This window comes from Pipistrellus kuhlii, unplaced genomic scaffold, assembly GCF_014108245.1.
Source record: "Pipistrellus kuhlii isolate mPipKuh1 unplaced genomic scaffold, mPipKuh1.p scaffold_m20_p_27, whole genome shotgun sequence".
Classification (NCBI taxonomy): domain Eukaryota; kingdom Metazoa; phylum Chordata; class Mammalia; order Chiroptera; family Vespertilionidae; genus Pipistrellus; species Pipistrellus kuhlii.
The window spans coordinates 1,274,813-1,296,943 of NW_023425526.1; the positions used below are offsets into that span (position 1 = coordinate 1,274,813).

A 22,131-nucleotide genomic window follows, 5' to 3' on the forward strand; every position below is an offset into this window, starting at 1 on the left:
CTTGTCAAACTCACGGCTGGCAGGCCACATGCCTCATCATGTGGCCCCATGGCCACGAGTTTGACATGCTTGGTGTAGATATGAGATTAAAAGTTTTGTTTGTATATATGGATAGCCATTGCTTCTTATTTATTATGATTATCCCATTCACCCATTGAATTGCCTTAGTACCTGAAAATTTAATTGACCATACATGTGTGAGTCTGTTTCTGAGCTCTATTCTGATCCATTGATATATTTTTTCATCTTTATGCTAGTATCACTTTGTCTTGATAATTGAAGCTTCATAAGAAGTCTTGAAATCAGGTACTATAAGTCCTCCAACTTTATTCCATTTAAAAGTTGTTTGGGCTTCTCGTAGGTCCTGCATATTTTCATATCAATTTTGGAATTATCTTTATTAGAATCATTTATCTATGAATTGTTTATTAGGATTTTTATTAAATTAAGTTGAATCTATATGTCAGTTTTGGAAGAACTGTTGGTGAACATATAGAGCTTTTTGGTCCACAGAATATCTCTCTGTTTAGGTCTTTAAAAATTACTCTCAGCAGTGATTTAAATATTCTGCTATTTATATCATGTGTTTTTTGTTTTGTTTTTTTTAATTTCAACTACTCGATTTCTCATATTTGTTATGTTTTTCCCTTGGTTCTCTTTCATATCTTTTAATATATTTACTAGTCTAATATTATTTATTTATTTATTTATTCCAATATATCTGCTACAGTTGGATTCTATAATGAGTGAGTGGTTGTTGTTTTTTTGGTTTTTTTGGGTTTTTTTTGCTTTGTTTTGTTTTGTTTTTTGCTTTTTTTTTTTTTTTTTTAAGTGGCTGGACTTTTCAAATGTCTTATAATTTTTGCCTGTGAACACATTTTTCCCCATGCTATCACTTTTATTAGTTTGGGTTTAAAAATATTTCCTTCCTTTAAATCTTCCTACCCTCCCGACTTACAATTGTCATAATAGATACTGATTTATTATTTGTTCTGCCCAGGACTTAAGTTCCCTTAATGTTAGTGTTCAGATTTTTTTTTTTTTTTTTAATGTTTTGAAAGAGAGAAAGAAAGGGAGAGGGACAGAGGGAAAAAAAACAAAACAAAACATGGATGTGAGAGACAAATATCTATTGGTGGCCTCTCACACATACCCTATCCAGTGATTAAACCTACAACCTGGGCAAATGCCCTGACCAAGAAAACAACAGGGGAACTTTCAGTGCAACCAACTGAGCCACACCAGCCAGGGCACGTTCAGATTTTTCATTGATGTTTGTTTAGTCTAAGATTTTATATATTAGCTATTAGAGACCTGGTGCATGAATTCATGCACCCGTCCTCGATGGGGGCCCATTGGGCCAGGCCGGTGAAGGGAAAGGGACTCGAGAGGTTGGCCAGATAGCCTCTGCCCCCCTTTGGGGTGGGGGAGCTGATCCAGGGAGGGGCCGGCTGGGGGGAGGGACTGCAGGCAGTTGGCCAGCTGGCCCCACCCACGATTGGAGTTAGGGGTCCAATTGGGGGTGGGGGGGCTGGCTGGGTAGAGGGGCTATGGGCATTTGCCTACCAGCCCCAATTCTGATTGGGATTGGTTGGCTGATTGGGGAGTGGGGCTGGCTGGGGGGAAGGGCAGTTGGAGCCTCATTGCATGTCATAGTGACCGACCAGTTGTTCCAGTCGCTTGGCTTTTATAGAGAGATTATTATTTGGAATATTGTGTTTATCCTCTCTTTCTAGAATTTTGATTAGGTGATTATTGGACCGTCTCATTCTGTTTTTTTGTTTTTGTTTTTTAACCTCTCTCTTTTGTTGTGCTTTTTAATAATTACTATGGGTTAGATTTTTTTCAATTTACTTATTTTATCTTCTGCTGTGTCTATTGTGCTCTTAAATTTGTCTATTGATGTTTTAAATTTTTTATTTCAATTGTTTTAGTTTAATTTTCTGAACTTTTCATTAGTTCTTTTTAAAAAATCTGCTCATTCTTCTTTCTTATGTATTTTATTACTTTATCTTTTAGTATTTAAGTACAACTATTCTTCCCCGCAGGCATGACTTAGTGATTGAAGGTCAATCTATGAACCCAAAAGGTTATGTTTCAATTCCACGTCAGGGCACATGCCTGAGTTGCGGGCACAAGCCCCACTGGGGGATGTATAGGAGGCAGCCAACCAATGATTCTCTGTCATTCCTCTCCCTTCTTCTCTGAAATCAATAAAAATATATTTTAAAAAATAAAACTATTCTTAATTTTCTATTGAAAATACTACAATCTATAGTTCTAAGGGATCTAATTTAGTTTGTGTATCTTTTGACTCCCACTAAGTTTGGATAATTACTTAATGTGTTTTTAAATTTTGAATTGTGAACTAATTTCCAACATGCATTTGTCTGAGGTTTAGTTCTTAGCCTGGATGGAGGGTATGTCCTTCCAGAGAAGTTTTGTGTTTATTTCTGCCAAGTGCTCTAGATTATACAAACATCCTAGAGCCAGATTTTATTTTGATTTATTGTCCTGAACACCAATGAATTAACAATACCCAGGAAATATTTATTTATTTATTATTATACCCTGATCCTAGCAATGGCTGGTTGACAAGCTGATTTTGTCTAGTCTGACCATTTCACTTTTGTTATAGTCCTCAGTGGCTTTACGTGGGAGGGCCTTAGTTCTAATTCTTGTGTTGCAGGCATCTCAATGACCTCATCTTTTGTTTCTGAGTTAAGACCCTAGGCTACTGAGACAGGCAAACCCCAATCATATCTAGCATAACATCACTTCATGGTCTTATGGCTCTAATTTGGCTCCAGGGGACTTCCCTTACAAATTCTTACAAGTTTAGCTACACACATAAAATGATGTTTAATAAATGTGGAGTGAATGAAATGCTGTTCACTACAGATTTATTAGTAATAGGGAAAAATGGAAATGAGATGTCTAATAATAGAATACTGAAGTAAATGTTTATTTTTACTTAAAAATAAATAGCTATTAATCATATATATTTAGGCAGAAAATGATGTTTTGGAAGACTATGTTATAGACTGAAAATTATTAAAGATTAAGTATAGGTGAGAATATCTGATTCAATTTTGAATTTGTAGTATGATAATTTTAAATATGCATAACATTAATATGAAAAATATGAAAAAACAGCAACACTGAATAATGAACACCAAAATGCTAATTATAGCTTATGTTGGAGTGGTGGACTGAGGATCCCTTTTTACCCTTTATTCCTTAAATGTCCTAATATGTGGCTTTAGGAAGATACTAACAAGGAAAATGTTTATTAGTGTTCTTAAAAGTTTTTAGATTTAAATACACTAAGAGGTTGATAAAACATGAAAATTTCAGAATTAGTTTTATTATTAAAATGTTTACAGAGTTTTATATGAAAATACAGAAAAAGACCTTTCTGATAATCAGCGACACCTTGCTAAGAAAAAATATGAGCTTCAGCTTACTCAGGAGAAAATTATGTGCTTGGATGAAAAAATTGGTGAGTTACTTTTTCCTGATACTTCTTTCTTTACATCTGCTAGAAAAAAGCTTTCTTCTCTCAGTTATAACAAGATAAACTTGGAGATAGGCCCTTCAATTAAAAGTTTATGATGCCGATCATGGAAATATGTTTTTCTTTGATAGTAAACTTTTTACTTAGATCTAGGACCATAAATACTTAGACATGGCTTCAAATTTTTCAGTGAAGTAAAAGCTAAACAAAGTAGCAACACTTTCTAATTTATGATGGTCACTTTTAAATTTACAAGTTTCTGTGTAAAAATGTGTCTTGTTCATAGCAATTGTAATGAAATATAGTACACATATATATTACTCTTGGTGGAAAGTATACATATATCTGGCTATATCTATGATATTACTTGGGTTCATAAATAAAATTATTTTCATAGTCTCCTATTTATGTTTCTTACCATTTATCTCTATGAAAATATGGTCATACTTTAATCCTATACAATAAAGAGGTAATATGCAAATTGACCATCATTCCAACACACAAGAGAGCTGCTCCCATGTGTTCAAAGATGGCCACCACCATGTGGACACAAGATAGCCGCCACAGATGGCCAAGAAGGAAGGGCAGTTGGGGGTGACCAAGTCTGAAGGGGAGGGCAGTTAGGGGCAATTGGGCCAGCAGCAGAGCATTAGGCATAGATCAAGCTGGCAGGGGAGTGGGTAGGGGGTGATCAGGCTGGCAGGAAGAAGTGGTTAGGGGCAATCAGGCAGGCAGGCAGGCCAGCAGTTGGGAGCTAGCAGTCCTGGATTGTGAGAGGGATGACCAACTGCCCATTTAGGCCCAATCCTGGTGGGCCTAAAAGGGCAGTTGGATTTCCCTTGAGGGGTCCCAAATTGGAGAGGGTACAGGCTGGGCTGAAGGATATTAACTCCCTTCTCATCCCACCCCCGTGCACAAATTTTGTGCACCAAACCTCTTGTATTTTTATAACTGTAAAGTAAAATTTTGATTACAACTAAAAAAGAACCCATTTTAAAACAGAGGGAAATAAGTATATATTTTTATTGATTTCAGAGAGGAAGGGAGAGGGAGAGAGAGAGAGAAAAACATCAACGACAAGAGAGAATTATGGACTTACTGCCTGGGAATTGCACCCACAACCCAGGCATGTGCCCTGACCATGAATCGAACTGCCTGGTTCATAAGTGGTTCACTGAGCCACACCAGCCAGGCAGAGGGAATATTTTTAACAGTATTTCAAAACTGTCTGGCATAAATAATTAGATGGTGGAGGTTCTTTTTATAGAGATCAGAAATATTAAAATATACATTTAAAACAGGAATATTGAAGAACTCATATTTTGATATTTTAAATCCAAGTAAAAATGTAAGGTAATCAGTTATTTAGATAATTTTTTATCTTAGAAGTAAAACCTAAGCTAAAAATATGTATTTGGTACACATCAGCAAATAAATGATATTAAAAACATGAAATCACCTAGAGAAAATATAGAGAATGAAGAGAAGAGCATCCAGGACTAAGTAAGAAGAAGCCAAGGAATTAGGAAGAATACCCATAAGTGAGTGTTTTGGGAGAGGACAGGAGAGCAGATGTTTTAAAAAGGATGGTAGTTTCAATTATCAGATACTTTCAAGAAGCTAAGTAAGATAAGGATGAAAAAATATTGATTGATTTGATACTTTGAAGGGTTTAGATAGAGTGTTGGGTGTGGCAGATGGAATAGTTGAGAGATGACTGGGCAGTGAGAAAGTAGAGACAGGAGAGAATAGAAGTCTGTTAAGTTGGGCTACCAAGTCTAGCAGAAAAATGGGGTGGTATGGAAGAGATCCAAGATGACGGCGTAGGTAAACATCTAAACTGCTGCCATGCACAACAATTTCAAAACTACAACAAAAAGATGAAATGTCTATCACCCAGAACCACGAGAAAGCTGGCTGAGTGGAAGTTCTGCAACTAGACAGAAAGAGAAAAGAACAATCAGGGCACAAGCACTGAAAAACTGAGGTATGGGGGTGTGCGCACAAAACGGGCTGGTGGCGGGCATTGCTTTCTTCAACCCGAAGAGAGACAAGCTCCCAAGCTCTCTGAAATCCAGTTTCTGGGGAGAAGCTGGACTGTCCGCCGTCGGGTTGGAAAGTGAGGGTGGCTTGCTTGCAGAGCTGCGTGCAAGAATTATTGTTTGCTGGGCTGGGGCATGAGATGCGGGGACATGGTCAGAGAGGCAGAGACAGCTGACTGGCAGTCATCATTGTTTGCCACGCCCTAGCCTAATGACACCCTGGGACTCCACCCTGCACAATCTACAAACACACCTAAGCTCCAAGCAGCAGCTTTTGCATATGAATGGCTTCTGTATTGCAGTTTAACCTAGCAAACTTGCAACCCAGTGCAGACAGCTCCAAAGCCTTCAAGCTCCAAGCAGGGAGGAGAGGTCTGTGGTTCTCGCTTTAGCTCCTGCAGGATGACCTCAGACAATAGCTGAATTGTACCCCATTGGAGATCCAGAAGCCAGTGTACCCAGTGGTCAGTGTGAGACACCAGATTTCAACTCCTCACATCCATAAGTGACAAGGCCTGCACCATAAGCACGTCTCCAGCGCGGTAGTTCTTCCATTATAGACACAGCGGGTCCTCACAGCCAATGAAAAGAAAAGGATCAGTCAGAAGTTAAGCATACACTGTCTGAAATAAAGAATATACAGAAACTCAACTGTAGATCAATGTACCACAGAGTCAAACCAAAGTTCTGAAATATGAGGGAGCAAAAAGCACCCAACCAGAGAGGCAGAAAGAAAGATGAATCCAAAGTGTGAGGATAGTGTAAGGAGCCTATGGGATGGCTTTAAGCGTACCAACATCTGGATTTTTGGGGTGCCAGAAGAAGAGAGAGAGCAGGATATTAAAGGCCTGTTGGAAGAAATAATGACAAAACTTTCCCTGCCTGGTGAAAGAAATAAACTTACAAGTTCAGGAAGCATACAGAACCCCAAACAAGAGGAATCCAAAGAAGATCACACCATGACACATCATAATTAAAATGCCAAGGGCAAAAGACAAAGAGAGAATCTTGAAAGCAGCAAGAGAAAAACAGTTAGTTACCTACAAGGGAGTACCCAAACAACTGTCAACTGATTTTTCAACACAAACTATGCAGGCCAGAAGGGAATGGCAAGAAATATTCAAAGTGATGAATAGCAAGAACCTACAACCAAGATTACTCTACCAAGCAAAGCTAACATTTAGAATTGAAGGTCAGATAAAGAGCTTCACAGACAAGAAAAAGCTAAAGGAGTTCATCACCACCAACCAGGATTACATGAAATGCTGAAGGGTATTCTTTATGAAGAGGAAGAAGAAGAAAAAAGTAAAGGTAAAAATTATGAACAACAAAAATACATCAAATACATACCTACCAACAAGTGAATCTAAAAATCAAGTGAATAAAAAATCTGAAGAACAGAATGGACTGGTGAATATAATAGAATCAGGGACATAAAAAGGGAGTGGACTGACAATTCTCAGGGGGAAGGGGGTCTGAGGGGTGTGGGAAGAGTTTGGACAAAAATCATACACCTATGGATGAGGACAGTAGGGGGAGGTAAGGGCATGTGGTGGGGTGAGGAATCAGGTGGAGGGGAGCTATCGGGGAGGGGGGGAAGAGGTACACCTGTAATCTGAACAATAAAGATTTTTTATTTAAAAAAAAGAAAGAAAAATTGGGTGGTAGCTTGAGTGGGATGTAAGGTGGAGGATTATTTTTAAAGCTAGGGATTCCTAGAGCTGTTTCAGAGCTTTCATTTCTTTAATGTATGCCAATGAGAATGGACTCATATATCAGAACACCCACAACATCTGGTTTGCCTGAAAGATACCCTGTTTCCCCGAAAATAAGACAGTGTCTTATATTAATTTTTTCTCCCAAAGTTGCGCTAGGTCTTATTTTCAGGGGATGTCTTATCTTTCCATGCGCTAGGTCTTATTTTCAGAGGATGTCTTATTTTTGGGGAAACACGAGTAGTAGCCTGGAAAAGGGAGTTGATGTATTCTCAGGTACTGTATAGATCATCCTCTTGGCATTGGATAGTGCCTCTCTTATATTGCCCTGGATGGTCGTTGGCAGAGGGAGTATCCTAGAGCAGTGTTTCCCAACCTTCTCTCATGATGAGAATCACCTGGTGGAGTTGTTAAAACACAGATTCCTGAATCCCAACGAAGAAGTGCTAAACTAAGACAGAGCACTAAGTTAGGTATGCAATTTTACCTATATGTTCTCAAAAATTCTAGTTTAGCACTTCTTCGTTGGGATTCAGGAATCTGTGTTTTAACAACTCCACCAGGTGATTCTCATCATGAGAGAAGGTTGGGAAACACTGTCCTAGAGGTTCTCAGACTGGGTGTGGTCAGAATCCGCTGGAGGGCTAGTGCAGACCACTGGGGCCAGCTCCTGGGGTAGCAGATGGCCAAGGCGTGTGTGTCTTTTCCAGTTTGCTCGGGCGGTTCTCAAGCTGTTGTGCATTAGAGTCACATGGGAGGGCTGCTTGTTAAGACATAATTGCTCTGCCCCGTCAGGATTTCTAATTCAGTAGGCTGGGGTTCCCAGGTGATGCTGATGGTGCTGGCTGAGAAACCACAGTTTGATAATATAGCAGCCATTAGGCCTTCAGCATTGACATTGGCTTGTCAGTGTTTTCACAATCAACTCAGACGTCCTGGGATGATTTTTTTTTTCCTAGGAATTTTTAGGAAAAATTTAGAGAGAGATCAGAGTAGTAGAAGACATTTGACTCTGAACATGACTTAACTGAATATTTTATTAAGATCTGTTACCAACTTATATGCAACAATGATTCTAGTTTAGAGAGAGGGGAAATTGGGGGTGTATGGTCATTTTAGTATTCCACCAAACTCCTGTTTGCATCCACCTACAGTATGTAAATCTTCTTTGAGAACTTGTAATTTAGAGCTTTCCTTTGCTATTCTTATTCAAATGTGTTAATTGTGCTTTTACATTTTAGATTTTAATTACTAACAAAAGCCATGTTTTTACTTGGAATACTATACTTATTTGTAGGCATTGAATATAATAGAGAACTTATTTTGAAAAGTATTTCGATCCACTTGGACTGAATAATTATCTTGATTAAGAAATGCCTTTATGTTACATATTTAGATAATTTTACAAGGCAAAGCATTGCCCAGCGAGAAGAAATCAGCATCCTTGGTGCAACCCTCAATGATCTGGTTAAAGAAAAGGAATGCCTGCAAGCATGCTTGGATAAAAAGTCTGAGAATATTGCATCCCTTGGAGAGAGTTTGGCAATGAAAGTATGTTCTAAGAACTGTGGTTTAAAAGAAGTATTTGCACTGAAATCTGAATAAAATAATAGGATTCTCTCAAATTTTTTTCTAGAGAGCTGAAACTTTGAAATGTGATTTTGAAATATTTCAGAAAAGTCTTAAAAATGTGTTCTTTCTCTCATCAATGTGCAGTTAACATGCTGACAAGAACTAATTCCAATATCAAATATTCAAATGAAAAAGAAAGCAGTGAGATTGATTTCTTTTTAAAAGCATACCAGAACTTATATCTTCAGGAAGCCACTGTGGGAGGCAATATGTTTATTCCATTAAAACTGCCTTTATAATTGTGTTCAGAACTAGATGCAGGTTTTTACATCATCCTTAGTCATTGAGATTAGACCATATGGCAGGGGCCATGTAAGACCCACAACATCGTTTGGTCTGGCCCTGCCAGTGCAAGTACAGGCAGACTCAAAATTCAATAAACACACGACCTTTTTTTATAGCAACATAGATTTAGTGAATTATAGTAAGCAATGTTATAAATATCCAAATGGCCCTTGGCAGAAAAAAGGTCTGCCCTCCCTGCCTTATGGAGTTGGTAAATAAAGCTGGATAATAATCTCCATTCCTCAGTTTTTGTTGTTCAAACAACATAAAAGATGTTGCCAAAAAGACAGGGAAATATTCATACCCTTTTCTTGCTTATAAAGTGGTTTTGAAAGCAATTTCTAAACTATTTTCCACAGATGTCATAAGCAAAGCAGCATCATTGGAATAAGGCCTTGCCCCTCTCTAAGGGAACTAATTCATTCATTTATCTGTTCACCCATAAAACAAACATTTATTGACAAGTACCAGGTATATTATGTTAGAAACTAAGGAGGAGTGGACATGCCTTCCAAAGCCTGCAGTATAATTGGGAGACAGATAAGTAAAGGTACTTTATGATAGAATGTGCTGTGTATGCACAATGTGCAGTCTGGCAGAAGCACAGTTGACTTAACCTGCGGGTTGGATTAGGAGAGGAGAAGATCTAGAAAGCTTTCCAGGAGATGATAGTACCTGGACTGCCCTGAAAATTGACTAGGAACCAGCCAGGAAGAGACTTAGAGAAAGGCTAAGTGAGAGGAAGGGTGATTCAGACAGAAAGATACCTATTAGAGAAAGGGAACCCAGACGGGTAGAGCAACTTAGGAGAGCCCAGTGGCATTCACCAGAGAGTGTCACAGGGTTTCTTGATAGTTTATAATGCCAGAGCATAGAGTGCAGAGAGGTAAGCATGGGGTAGGGTAGATGGCAAAAAAAAAAATGAGATGGATAGGTAAGCAAACATTTAAAAATGTATGTAATGTTGAGTTTAGAATATCATTGATATAGTGAACCAATGAAATAATATAAACAAAACATTACAGTTATATCTTTATTTTAAAAGAAATATTGTAGCACTTGTTAACCCATGTAAAAGATGAATTACAGGAAAGTGATAATGGTGACAAGGATACTAGTAAGGAGTAAAATGATAAGAACTGTGGCAGGAGAGTTGCAGGATCCATGCGAGAAATAGGTCGACAAAGGGAGTAAGATTGACATGACGTGCTTTCTGACCGAGGAACCATGTGAGCAGTTGCTATGCATGAAGCACGGGAAACAGGGCATGCTCAGAGAGGAAGGTGATCTACGTGCCTTTGGGACATGCTGAAATATTCTTAGGCTCTTGGATTTTCAGGTTTAGAGAGAAACTGGAATTGAAGTTATCGGATTTGAGAATCATGAGCCTAATGGAAGCCATCAAAGTGCCTGAGATACTGAATATTGGTTTACTTATTTAAAAGGCTGACTCATCTCTATAAGCTGTACTTTAATATTTTAAAAAATATTATGGCTTTGGGGATAGATGCTCCACTACTTACTACCAGTTAAAGTTAGAAAACTCATTAGGAAGTTCACAGGCTTTTTAGTAATAAAAGCCATAATTATCTGTATGATATTTTAGTTTATTTTTTTCTCTATATGGATTTATGACCATCTTTCCCAGGTTAAATTTTTAACAATTAACTTGAACCCATGTCTCTAATTGGACAAACATTGAAGTTGTACAGAAATGTTAAATTGACAATGATTGCATAAATGTCAATAGATGCTGATATTAGGGTAATACTGCTAATAGGATATATTACTGGATTTTACATAGTAATTTTGTTGTCCTGGATACTTTACAAAGTTCTTAGTATTATATAATCATACTTTCAAGATGAATTTCTATTGATAAAAGAAAGTCCTTTTTAGGCTTATAAATCATATTTAAGCTTTACCATGTAATGACTTTCAGAAATACTAAAAGTTCGATTTCTTTTTCAGAATTTAATTGTAAATGTATTAAATTATATTTCAAAGGCATGTATAAACATTCCATTTTAAGTGGTATTTTCTCTTTGAGTTTTTCCTTGATTGGCTTGGCTTCTTAAATGGGGGTTAACTGCTTTGCTAATGGATATGTTAACCACATTCCAATATCCATCTGCACCATTCTACCAGAAGCAGAATGGGAAACCAGAATTAAAATTACCCCAGAGAGGAACACATGAGTAAAGGGAGAAAACACATATACATGCATGTACGCACACAACATGTACATACGACTAAACTTTCCTGATGAACAGGAACAGAACTGGTTGGAAATATAGGTTTAGGTTTTCATCTTGTTGCCTTGGTTACTTAGGATTTCAAACTTCAAGGGGCAAAGTGAAATCTAATTATTTAGTGAAAGAACAGGACTAATGTTAGCCAAAGTGTCTGTGAATAGTATCTTTAACTGGTTCACCATCAACAAGCATTTTCAAAGGAGGAAGTGTAGGAATAGTATTGATGGCATGAAGATAAGCACACCTATTTCAGCCTTGACTGACGCCTGAATCTCCCTCACCACACCCTTGAAAAGGGAGAATATCAGTAGTTTATTTTATTCACTTTTTGCTCTAGGCCTTATGCTTATTTAACTCACAATTAAACTTAAAAATAGACTTTTATAAGTAACTCCATTTTAGCAGCTACGTGGATTTATGACCATTATTTATATTGATGACTAATATAAATAATATACTTAATCAAAGTTATTAGTCTTAGGAACTAAATTTAGGTTCACATCATTCACTTTCCTGGGTTTCATAACGTGTCCTGAGGAAGTGAATCTGTCTACTCCCCATGGAGAACGCCCTGGTGCAAACCACTGGTCTGCCTCCAGTACAGAGCGCTCCTGAGGCTCTGGTGTTGGGGGACAGCAAAAGCCTGACAGAGCATTTGGCACATTGATCTCATATCAGTACACCCGAGTGTAGGCTTAATGAGCAAAATGGATTGTTTTTGTCTAGTACAAATATTGGCATTGATATACTAAGCTTTAATTTTAACGTGTAGGAAAGATAAATAGAGCATAAATGTTTAAACCAAAATGTAAATGAAAAAGGGTGGGGGAAATTGATTTTTGTTCATTATCTTAAACAGTTTAAGATAATTTTTTTATGTCATACTTATATTACTTTTCAAGGAAAAGACCATTTCAGGCATGAAGAATATCATTGCTGAGATGGAACAGGCATCAAGGTAAACCACTCGTCCAACAAGAATTTGAGTACATATTTATTAGGGGCAAGGTACTATGTTAGGTACAAAGATTGTAAGAAACGGGGGCTTAGTGTTACATTTAGGGTGATCCCTTTCTGATGTTGGAAGGAGGCCTAAGACTGTGTAGGGAAGTAAAAGAGGATATGGCGTCTGCCAAGGAAAGGACAGCAGAGAACCACAGACCACATAAAGTTCAGGAGCCTGGTGAATGCAAGTAGGTGAGTGTTGGAACCCAAAGTGAGAGAGGAGGTGTGAAGGGAGGAAAGGCTAAACACAGAGGCCTGACTTATAGACAAACGAGTCTAGATTTTATCCTTTGGGAAATAAGAAATCATTAAGGAATTTGAGGAGAATGTTGTGTTAGAAAGATTACCCACACTGAAGAATGATGACAGATTGGGGTTGGCGAGTGTGGTCAGGGGTGAGGTGCTTCAGAGGAAGAAAATATAGGAAAATGCCAGGTTTTGAGGGATGAATACTGGACGTGTAGAGACTATGAAAGCGATGGCTTTCCTCTGAATTGGAAGAGCCTTTGAGACCTTGTATATCTGTCTCATATGCAGTTAAATATGAGAGTCTGGAGAGTAAGGAGGAGGCCAAGGCTGGAGGTAATGATTTCAGAGTTTTCAGGGTATAGACGGGGGTGGGAGCCATGGATATGAGTAGTACTTGTCTGAGCGATGGCAGAGAGTAAGAAACAGGAGACTACGAGTTGAGCCCTCAGAATGCTTACATTTTAAGAGGGCAGAGGAAGAGGAACCTGCAAAGGAGACTAAGCCATGACAGCTAGAGGTCACAGGAAAGCTTTCTTATATTTGAATGTCAGAAGTTTTGAAATACTTAGGTAATACTTAGACTGTTATGTGTATTCAGCATCCTTTTTCCATAGTGAAATGTTGGCAACACAGAGAAACTGGAATGCACTATTTTCACAGTATTTATTCGTATAAATTTAAATGTGTTTAAAACTTCTTCAGATGTTTTTATGCTAACTGTCCATCTTCTGTCATGTGAGAATTTGTTTTTCTGTTTTGGCAAAATGTCTCTTCTGACGTCCTATTTGATTTGTGCAATAGACAGTCTACTGAAGCGCTAATTATGTGTGAACAAGACATTTCCAGGATGCGCAGGCAGTTGGATGAAACAAATGATGAATTGGCTCAAATCGCCAGGGAAAGAGATATCTTGGCTCATGAGAATGACAATCTCCAAGAACAGTTTTCTAAAGCTAAACAAGAGAACCAGGTATATTTGTCCTAGTCTCTTTTTCTCCAAGAAAACACGTTTCCTCTGAGGCGCGGTTCTCCTTTCATTCTATAGAAAAGCTCAGGCTCTGGAAGCAGCCATTTTCCCCTCCATTACACAATATGCCACGTAATTTCTAAATGAGACTCTCAGGCATAAAATGTTAAATATTAAGGAGAGAGAGAGCAGGGAATATGATAGATGTATATTCAACCTTAGAAGTACTCAACAAATGAAGATAAAAGCTTCAGAAACTTTTAAGAAATGGTAGGTTTACTTCAGGGACTATTATTCTAAGTATGACTGTATAGTTTTTTGGTTCTCCTTAGCACTAAATCTTTTCAAAAAAATTTACTTTATAATAACTTTCTCCTTACGCCAATATACTTTATCCACAATTCTCACTTCCAATATTATTTTAATTTGACCATTAAAAACATTCTATTTTGGAAGATTTTCTCCAACTGAAAATTCTTCAGTCCAAATGATATTCCCCATGTACTGTCATTCTCAATTGTGTTTTGTTTGCATCATAAAATTTTGTATTTTAACCGTTAAATATTTTTAATTTTTATAAATAGATATAAAGATGCAACATTTTGTTAATTATAAAAATTATTTATGTTAAAATATTGTGTTCAAAATTAATGAATGATAGGATTTGGGAACAGAAAAGGGACAGCACATAAAAATGAAAAAAATCTGGCCCTGATGCTCAGTAAGAGCATCATCCTGATTCATCAAGATTGCGGGTTCGATCCCCAGTCAAGGCACATACATGAATCAACTAATGAATGCATCAATAAGCAGAACAACAAACCAGTACTTTTTCTCTCTTTCTGTTTCTCTAAAAAAATAAATAAATAAATAAATAAATAAATAAATAAATAAATAAATAAAAATTATTCTATAACAAACTGATGACCAGATCCAGAGTCAGAGAAGCATCAATCAGACTGTCAAACCTCTGAGGGAAGATAGGGGATGGTGGGGGTAAGAGGGAGAGATCAACAAAGGACTTGTATGCATGCATATAAACCTAACCAATGGACTTAGACACCAGGGGGTGAGTGAGGAGTTAAGAGGGCAAGGAGGGGATAAGGACACATATGTAATACCTTAATCTATAAAGAAAAAATAAATAAAAAGTATAATTATGCTAAAAAAAATAAATCAATGATTAAACAAATAAAAATGAAACAAATTGAATAAAATATGAACTTGAATTAATAATGTATCAATATTTTGATAGGTGTAGCATACTAATAGAACAAGTTAATGAAAGAGGAAACTGAATATAGATATATGTGTGGACTCTAGTATTTTCACAACTTTTCTATAAATTAAAACCTATATTTTAAAATTTATTTAATGGCAATGAAAACAAAAAATGTAAATTTATAATTTTGTGCTCTCTAAAGCTCTAGAAAATAGGCTAAAGGTAAATATAACCTATATTTATGGAAAAAATAAGTTAAAAACTCATTTTTACTACACAGCTTCCATTAACATATTTTTACTATTTTTCAATCTATTTTTGAAATTTTTCATATTTTACATGAACTTTTTATGTAGCTGGAATAAAACCACATACCCCTTTACATCATGGTTTTTCTACATGAGGGGGCGGTAGAGTGGAATGTTTAGGACCCACATGCATTAAAATCCCCCTGCCTGGCTGTGTAATAATATCACTTAACTTCTCCGAATCTCGGTTCATCCTCTGTAAACACGGAGAGTAAGTGAGAATATACCTAGAAAGCACTTATCAGAGTCCAGCATAATCACTTGATAAATATTTTGTAGGGACATTATAAGCATTTACCTGCTTTTTAAAAATCTTACAAACATTTTGTATAATCAAAAGAAAATTGGTATCATAACAATTTTCATATTTTCAACAGTAGCTTTTTCCTTCATTTGAGTCATAAGCTCAGTGGTAGAAGATGGATTCCTCTGTGGAGGGCAGATAAAGAACCCTTATCACAGAAGATGTGGAAAACAGAAACCTTAAAAAAAATTTCACCCTGCTCTAACTGGGTTGGCTCAGTGCTTAGTGTGTCAGCCTGAGCACCAAAGGGTTGTGTATTTGTTATTGTTGTTTTTAATAGATTTTTACTGATTTCAGAGAGGAAGGGAGGAGAGAGAGAAGAAACATCAATGATGAGAGAGAATCAATCATTGATCAGCTGCCTCCTGTACACCCACACTGGGGATCCAGCCCACAACTCGAGCATGTGCCCTGACCAGGTATCAAACTATAACCTCATGGTTCATAGTTTAATGCTCAACCACTGAACCATGCTAGCCAGGAAGTGTCTCAGTTTCTATTCCCAATCAAGAGCACATATAGTGGTTGCAGGTTCTATATCCAACCTGTAGGAGAGTATTCGGGAGGCAGCCAATGGATGTGCCTCTCTCAGATCCATGTTTCTCTTTCTCTCCCTCTCCCCTCCTCTTCAATTCTATCTAAAAGCAATGGAAAAATATCCGCAGGTAAGGATTTAAAAATTTTTTTTTACCCTGAATACCACAATTAAAAACAAATTAGAATGAGGTATTTTTAATGTTTTGTCCTGATTTTTTTTTCACTAACTATAGATGGATGTTTTCCTCTGTTATTAAAAACTAGAGGCCCAGTGCACGAAATTGGTACACGGAGGAGGGGGTGTGTCCCACAGATCACAGATTAGTTTTTTTGCAAATATACATTTACTCCAATGATACATGGAAATGCCCATTCTTTGCCATGACAAAATAGCTTTAAATTCTTGTTAATTTATAGGCAAATAGTATTTCATTATCTTAATTAGCATTTATTTGGTTTACTAATAAATTTTTAACTTTTAAAAGTATTATCCACTTGTGCTTCCTTTTTTTGAATTATTTGTTTGGGACTTTGGCCCATTTACAGTTTGGACTCACAGTTTCTTACTTTTTATATGAGCTTTATATATTAGGTATATTAATTTTTACTTATAATAAATATTTAAAAACTTATTCATGGTGGTTTTGATACAGAGCAATTGTTTATTCGTTTTGTAGTTAAATTTAGCTATATTTTCTCATAGGCCCTGGCTAAACAATTGAATGATACTCATAATGAACTTAATGATATAAAACAGAAGGTCCATGATACTAATTTGGAGGTTAACAAGCTGAAGAATATATTAAAGTCTGAAGTACGTATGTATATTCCCCTCCTTTCTCAAGATACCTGAGTTCTCACTGAACTTCTGATCACACTCAAAGGGGAGAGCTGAACCAAGTCTTCCTTTAATGCTTAGCTTATTTTAGTGTTGTCAGTGATGGGGTTATTCTGTATTTAGAACACCACCAATGTCCAGAATCCTCCTAACTGGCAAAGGACAGGGGGCCGGAATCAACTTTGGTTCATTCATATTTGAAAATGGTAGAGCTTCCAGGTGCAAACGGGGACAAAAGAGGCTCCACGTTGTGCAGCAGATCAGAATTGATCACGCTGTTGTGAGTCTATTTATTTCTTAGGATCTTCGCCACTTCTCTGCCAGTAGCCATTTGACCAGGTGTGTGAATGCTTAAAGGAAATTTCAGTGCATATGTGACAATCCTGGAATAAATAGAAGCCTTGATAAATGATGTTAGATGTGTCCATTTAGTAAAATGCTATATAAAATAGTGAAGTCTAGTTGATTAAAAAGTATAGTTGGATTATAATAGGTCTAGTGTTTGTTACCTACATACCACTGAAACCATTAATAGAAACTCACCCCAAGAAAATCTGTTTTCTTTATTTTATTGAACATATTATTTCATATCAGTCCATAAACGCATGTAGAGCATTTATGTGTGGTGTTCATTCGGTTATTTAGGACATTGAGAGATGGAGAGTGTGAGGACTCCTAAATCGCAATCCTTGCTTTCAGGCAATAGAGCAGTGAGCTTACACTGACAAAGCAGGCATTTCCACACTTCTTCATTTTATTATTATTTTTTAAATATATTTTATTGATTTTGTACAGAGAGGAAGGGAGAGAGATAGAGAGTTAGAAACATCGATGAGAGAGAGTCATTGATCAGCTGCCTCTTGCACACCCTCTACTGGGGATATGCCCGCAACCAAGGTACATGCCCTTGACCAGAATCGAACCCGGGACCCTTCAGTCCCCAAGCCGACGCTCTACCAATTGAGCCAAACCGGTCCCGGCCACACTTCTTCATTTTAGAAGCCAGCATGTAATATCACGAATGGACAGGAGCTCTGGAATCAGACAGGTCTGACGCCTCTTCTCCTTAATGGCATGGACTTAGTGGGCTACTCAACCTCTCCTAGTCTCTGTCCCGCTGTAACTGGGAAGAACACCTGGGTCAGTCAGCAGATCTAGCCCAATGATCCATTTAAGTCTATTCTGGAATAGGGCAGAAAATGAATAACTGAATATCTTAGCAACATTGAACATAGTTAACTCTGAATTAGTGTAAATCAGCCCCCCTCTTCTCCCTACCCTGTCACATTAAAGATTGGGGCTTTTAGATTCTGGAGTTGTGTTTTCAGACATCACACACATCAGGTTTCTCTTAGCTTTTAGCATGCTAGGAGGATTTCATTTCACAGCACCATTGGATGGATCCAGGCACCCCTTTCCCCAGAGAGCACAAAGCACGGGTGGCCTAATAAGAACTGTCAGGTGCATTCTTCATTCACTCCTCCATTCAGCATGCAGTGTGTTAGGTGCAGAGATGCCAGAGATGAAAACTGAAAGGAAACAGAATGGCGCCCCAGGCGGTGGGGACAGCATCAGCAAAGGTGTTAGGGGGAGTAGTATGTCCTGTAGTAGAGTGGCGTGTATAGGTGGGTGATAGCAGAGAGGGAAGAAGGACTTGTTAAATGCCATTTTTACATTTTGTTACAACAGAAACACAGAAGTCATTTGAATAACTTCCTTTTAGAAAGATTATTCTGGAGATGTTGGGGAGAATAAATCAGAAGGATAACAATATCAGGAGAGAGAGCAATTAGAAGAGGCTATATGCATAAATCGGTCCAGAAGGACAAGGGTTCCCATGGAGGCAGTGAGCTTTGCTGTGGTTGAATGTTGTAATGAGCACAGGGGACCACGAGAGGGAGCTGTGGGATACAGGTTTGGAAGTAAAGACATTTGAAAGAGAATTGGAGAATACCCAGCAGTTCCACTTTCTTTATGCTGCTGCCTATCTTGGGCCCCACACTGCTCTTACTTCTCTGGACAGATATAAAAAAGGGTGAAATATGGCCTCTTGGTTGCCATAAGGAAGGGGCCCCCGATGGTTGGAGGGAAAGACGTTTTATGCCAATACTTTTTTACATTTAAACTTGAACCTGTACAGTATCACCTAGTCACAAAATAAATTTAATATAAAAGTTGGTTCCTCTCTTTAAGGAATCCAAGTTGTTATTGGGGAGATTGTACATATGCATCTAATTTCCTAAAGCTGTAAGGCAGTTTTAAGGGAACGGCATAGACAGTGAGTGCTGCAGAAAATTAAAGAGGGTAAAGATTGGTGTGGGTAACATCTAGTTTATGTATATTGTACCATTTACCCAATACACAACTATTCTTTTTAGTACAATCATGGAAAACCCACATCATATCCCTCCTGCCACATTTGGTATATCTGAATCTCAAAAGACAGACAATAGTTTGGCTTGTGAACTTGTTAACTAACACTCTGCAAAGATCTTTCAAATTAGTCAAAGTACCATCAGCCACAATGTGGTAATATTAACTAATTTCAACCAAAATTATGCTTAATCATATTGTGAGGACTTAAATCTGACTTGAAAGCCTTCCAGTGTGAGACATTATTTATTGTAATTTGGTCATTTTATTTAGTCCAATGCTTCTAAATATGCACTGTTTATTAACAGGTAGGAGAGAAAAAGATCTAGTGCCTTCTTAATTAATTACCAAAATTATAAATTATTGTTTAAAATGAGTTGGCCAAACCATACTACTAAATATGTTTTTAAATATAGCCTCAAAATGATTACTAAATATAGTATATTATTTGTGGAGCTGACTGCTTTCCTCTAGAAATAAGACCCTACTTTAGCCTATCTGTCTTAAGGTTTTGAAAGTGTGGTTCCATATTATATGCCCAGTACATACCTGGATATATAGTCATGAATTGTATTTATTGGCATAGATTTGATATGTAATTTCAGAGCCATTTCAGACAAGTTATTAGGGCAGTGAGCAAATGTGGGTCATAGCACAGTCCATGATGGAGAAACCTAAGGATAGGGTTCTGAATGAAAATCCAGAATCAGACAGGAAATGTGCCAATCCAGAAGAAGTATCAGATGTTGTTGCTTACTATATGCCATCAGTCAGAAGCTCTGTAACCAGTACAACTCAGAAAAGTGGTCAGGAGGAAGGGAATAGACAGATACAAAAGGCTAGGCCAAGCCAGGCCAGCAACTCGCCAGTAAGCAGACACATGGGACATTGAAGCAATGGAAGATTCTGTTTGAACAAAAGCAAATATAAGAACATATTCACCCATGTCCTAAAGATGAGAGTAAGCAAATTCACGTGACTGGATGGGAGTGTGACTCAGGAGCCAGGGCAAATGCTGGTCCCACCCCCTTTTGTTAATGACAGGATGACCAATTTCCCAAACAGAGTGCGGGTGGGATTCCTCAAGGTTATGTTACCAATGATCCTTGTGGCAAGAAAATTACCAATGACCTGACAAATAATGTTTAATTATATGTTGAACATTTTACATCTTTTAAAGTATTACCTAGGGTTTGCTTTTCAGGAATCTGAGAACCGACAAATGATGGACCAACTCCAAAAAGCCAATGAAGATGCTGAAAATTGGGAAAATAAGGCCCGGCAAGCAGAGATAGACAACAATACTCTCAAATTAGAACTTATCACTGCTGAGGCAGAGGGGAACAGATTAAAAGAAAAGGTAGATGCCCTCACTAGAGAGGTCGAGCAGGTGAGTTTGGAGAAGTGTGCTTGTAGTAAGTCCTGCATCTTATTGAAGAGTTTAGTTTGGTTTTCCATAAACTAAATATACAAGCAAACACTTAAATTATTTAAATATACTGTGAGTTGTAGCCTGATAACTGTTCTTGTATCCACTCTGGTTCTCCTCTAACTTATTACCTGCCCTACCCCTAGAGTACTCTTTAGCATTTCAAATGTACCAAGAAAGTGCACAAATCAAGTAAAATAAAAGACATGTTTATACATCCCCAATCCCAAAGTTAAGGCTTTTCACATTTTGACATATTTACTTCTAATTTTTCTTTATTCAAAGAAGCAAAATATTACAAGATCCAGCTCCTTAACCTTTCCACTTCTCCCTCCCTAGTGGTTAGTGTGTATAAGGTTCCTGGTTGTATAACTTCTTTGCATGTTTATACTTTTCTACGTATTTCTCACCCTCAGATGATGCATAAAATTGTGTGGGGTTTTTTTGTGCTGTAAGTTTTTAAAAGTGGTATTACACTATAGGTATACATTTGCAACTTCATTTTTTCTCAATATTATAATTTTGAAATTTGTTAATTTTGATACAGTGTATATCTAAAAAGTTGCATCTCTGTTCATTGTATAAATCTTTTTAAAATGTATTCTTATATGGAGGAAAATTTAAGTGTCTTCATTTTTTAAATAATAAAATACAACAACATCCTCTTTTGTTTCTCCTTGAATATATATTTCTCTAGATTTGTGCCTGGAAGTAAAATAACTGGATCCAAGATATGTACAATTTTAACTCTTCTTGGTATTATCAGATTGCTCTCTAAAGTATAACTCTTCCACCAGAAACCATGCAGTTATCATTTTCTCAAATGCTAATCAGTACCTGATATTATTTATCAGACATATAATTTTTCCCATACTTTTTGTTTCCTTGATTACAAGTGAAATTGAAGATCTTTTCATATTTCTTCACCATTCAGGATTCCTCTTTTGTGAATTTTCTCTCAAGTTTCTAGAACAAATTTTCTAAAGCTTTCCTATTTTCTATGGAGTTGTCTAGCTTTTCAATATTCATTTAAAGGAATTACATATATATTCTTTTTTAATTTTTATTAAGGTATTATATGTGTATATATCTTTCCATTGCCCCCCCACATCCATACATGCCTTCCCTACCCCCCCCCCCGAGTTTTTCGTCCATTGGTTTTGCTTATATGCATGCATACAAGTCCTTCAGTTGATCTCTTATCTCCCCCATATCTCCCTATCCTCCCCGCTGTGATTTGACAGTCTGTTGCTTTACTATCTCTGTATCTATCTTTTTGTTCATCAGTTTATAATGTTCTTTATTATCCATAAATGAGTGAGGTCGTGAGGTGTTTCTCTTTCATTGACTGGCTTATTTCACTCAGCATGATGTTCTCTAATTCCATCCAGGTTGCTGCAAATGATAAGAATTCCTTCTTTTTATGGCAGCATGGTATTCCATTGTGTAGATA

At 37.2% G+C, this 22,131-nt stretch overlaps 1 protein-coding gene across 9 annotated transcripts in view; it reads left to right on the forward strand.

Moving 5' to 3' along the window:
* Positions 1–22,131, forward strand: part of LOC118727939 (testis-specific gene 10 protein) — a 222,030-nt gene that overhangs the window by 167,639 nt on the left and 32,260 nt on the right. For 7 of the 9 annotated variants that reach the window (XM_036454001.2, XM_036453995.2, XM_036453991.1 and 4 more), the window contains 6 exons: positions 3,387–3,502; positions 8,671–8,825; positions 12,349–12,404; positions 13,502–13,670; positions 16,742–16,852; positions 20,454–20,639. In XM_036454001.2, the coding sequence (XP_036309894.1) occupies positions 3,387–3,502; positions 8,671–8,825; positions 12,349–12,404; positions 13,502–13,670; positions 16,742–16,852; positions 20,454–20,639 (793 nt within the window). The remainder of the gene's footprint in view (positions 1–3,386; positions 3,503–8,670; positions 8,826–12,348; positions 12,405–13,501; positions 13,671–16,741; positions 16,853–20,453; positions 20,640–22,131) is intronic. The other 2 variants (XM_045587246.1, XM_036453993.2) reach the window with 2 other exon arrangements.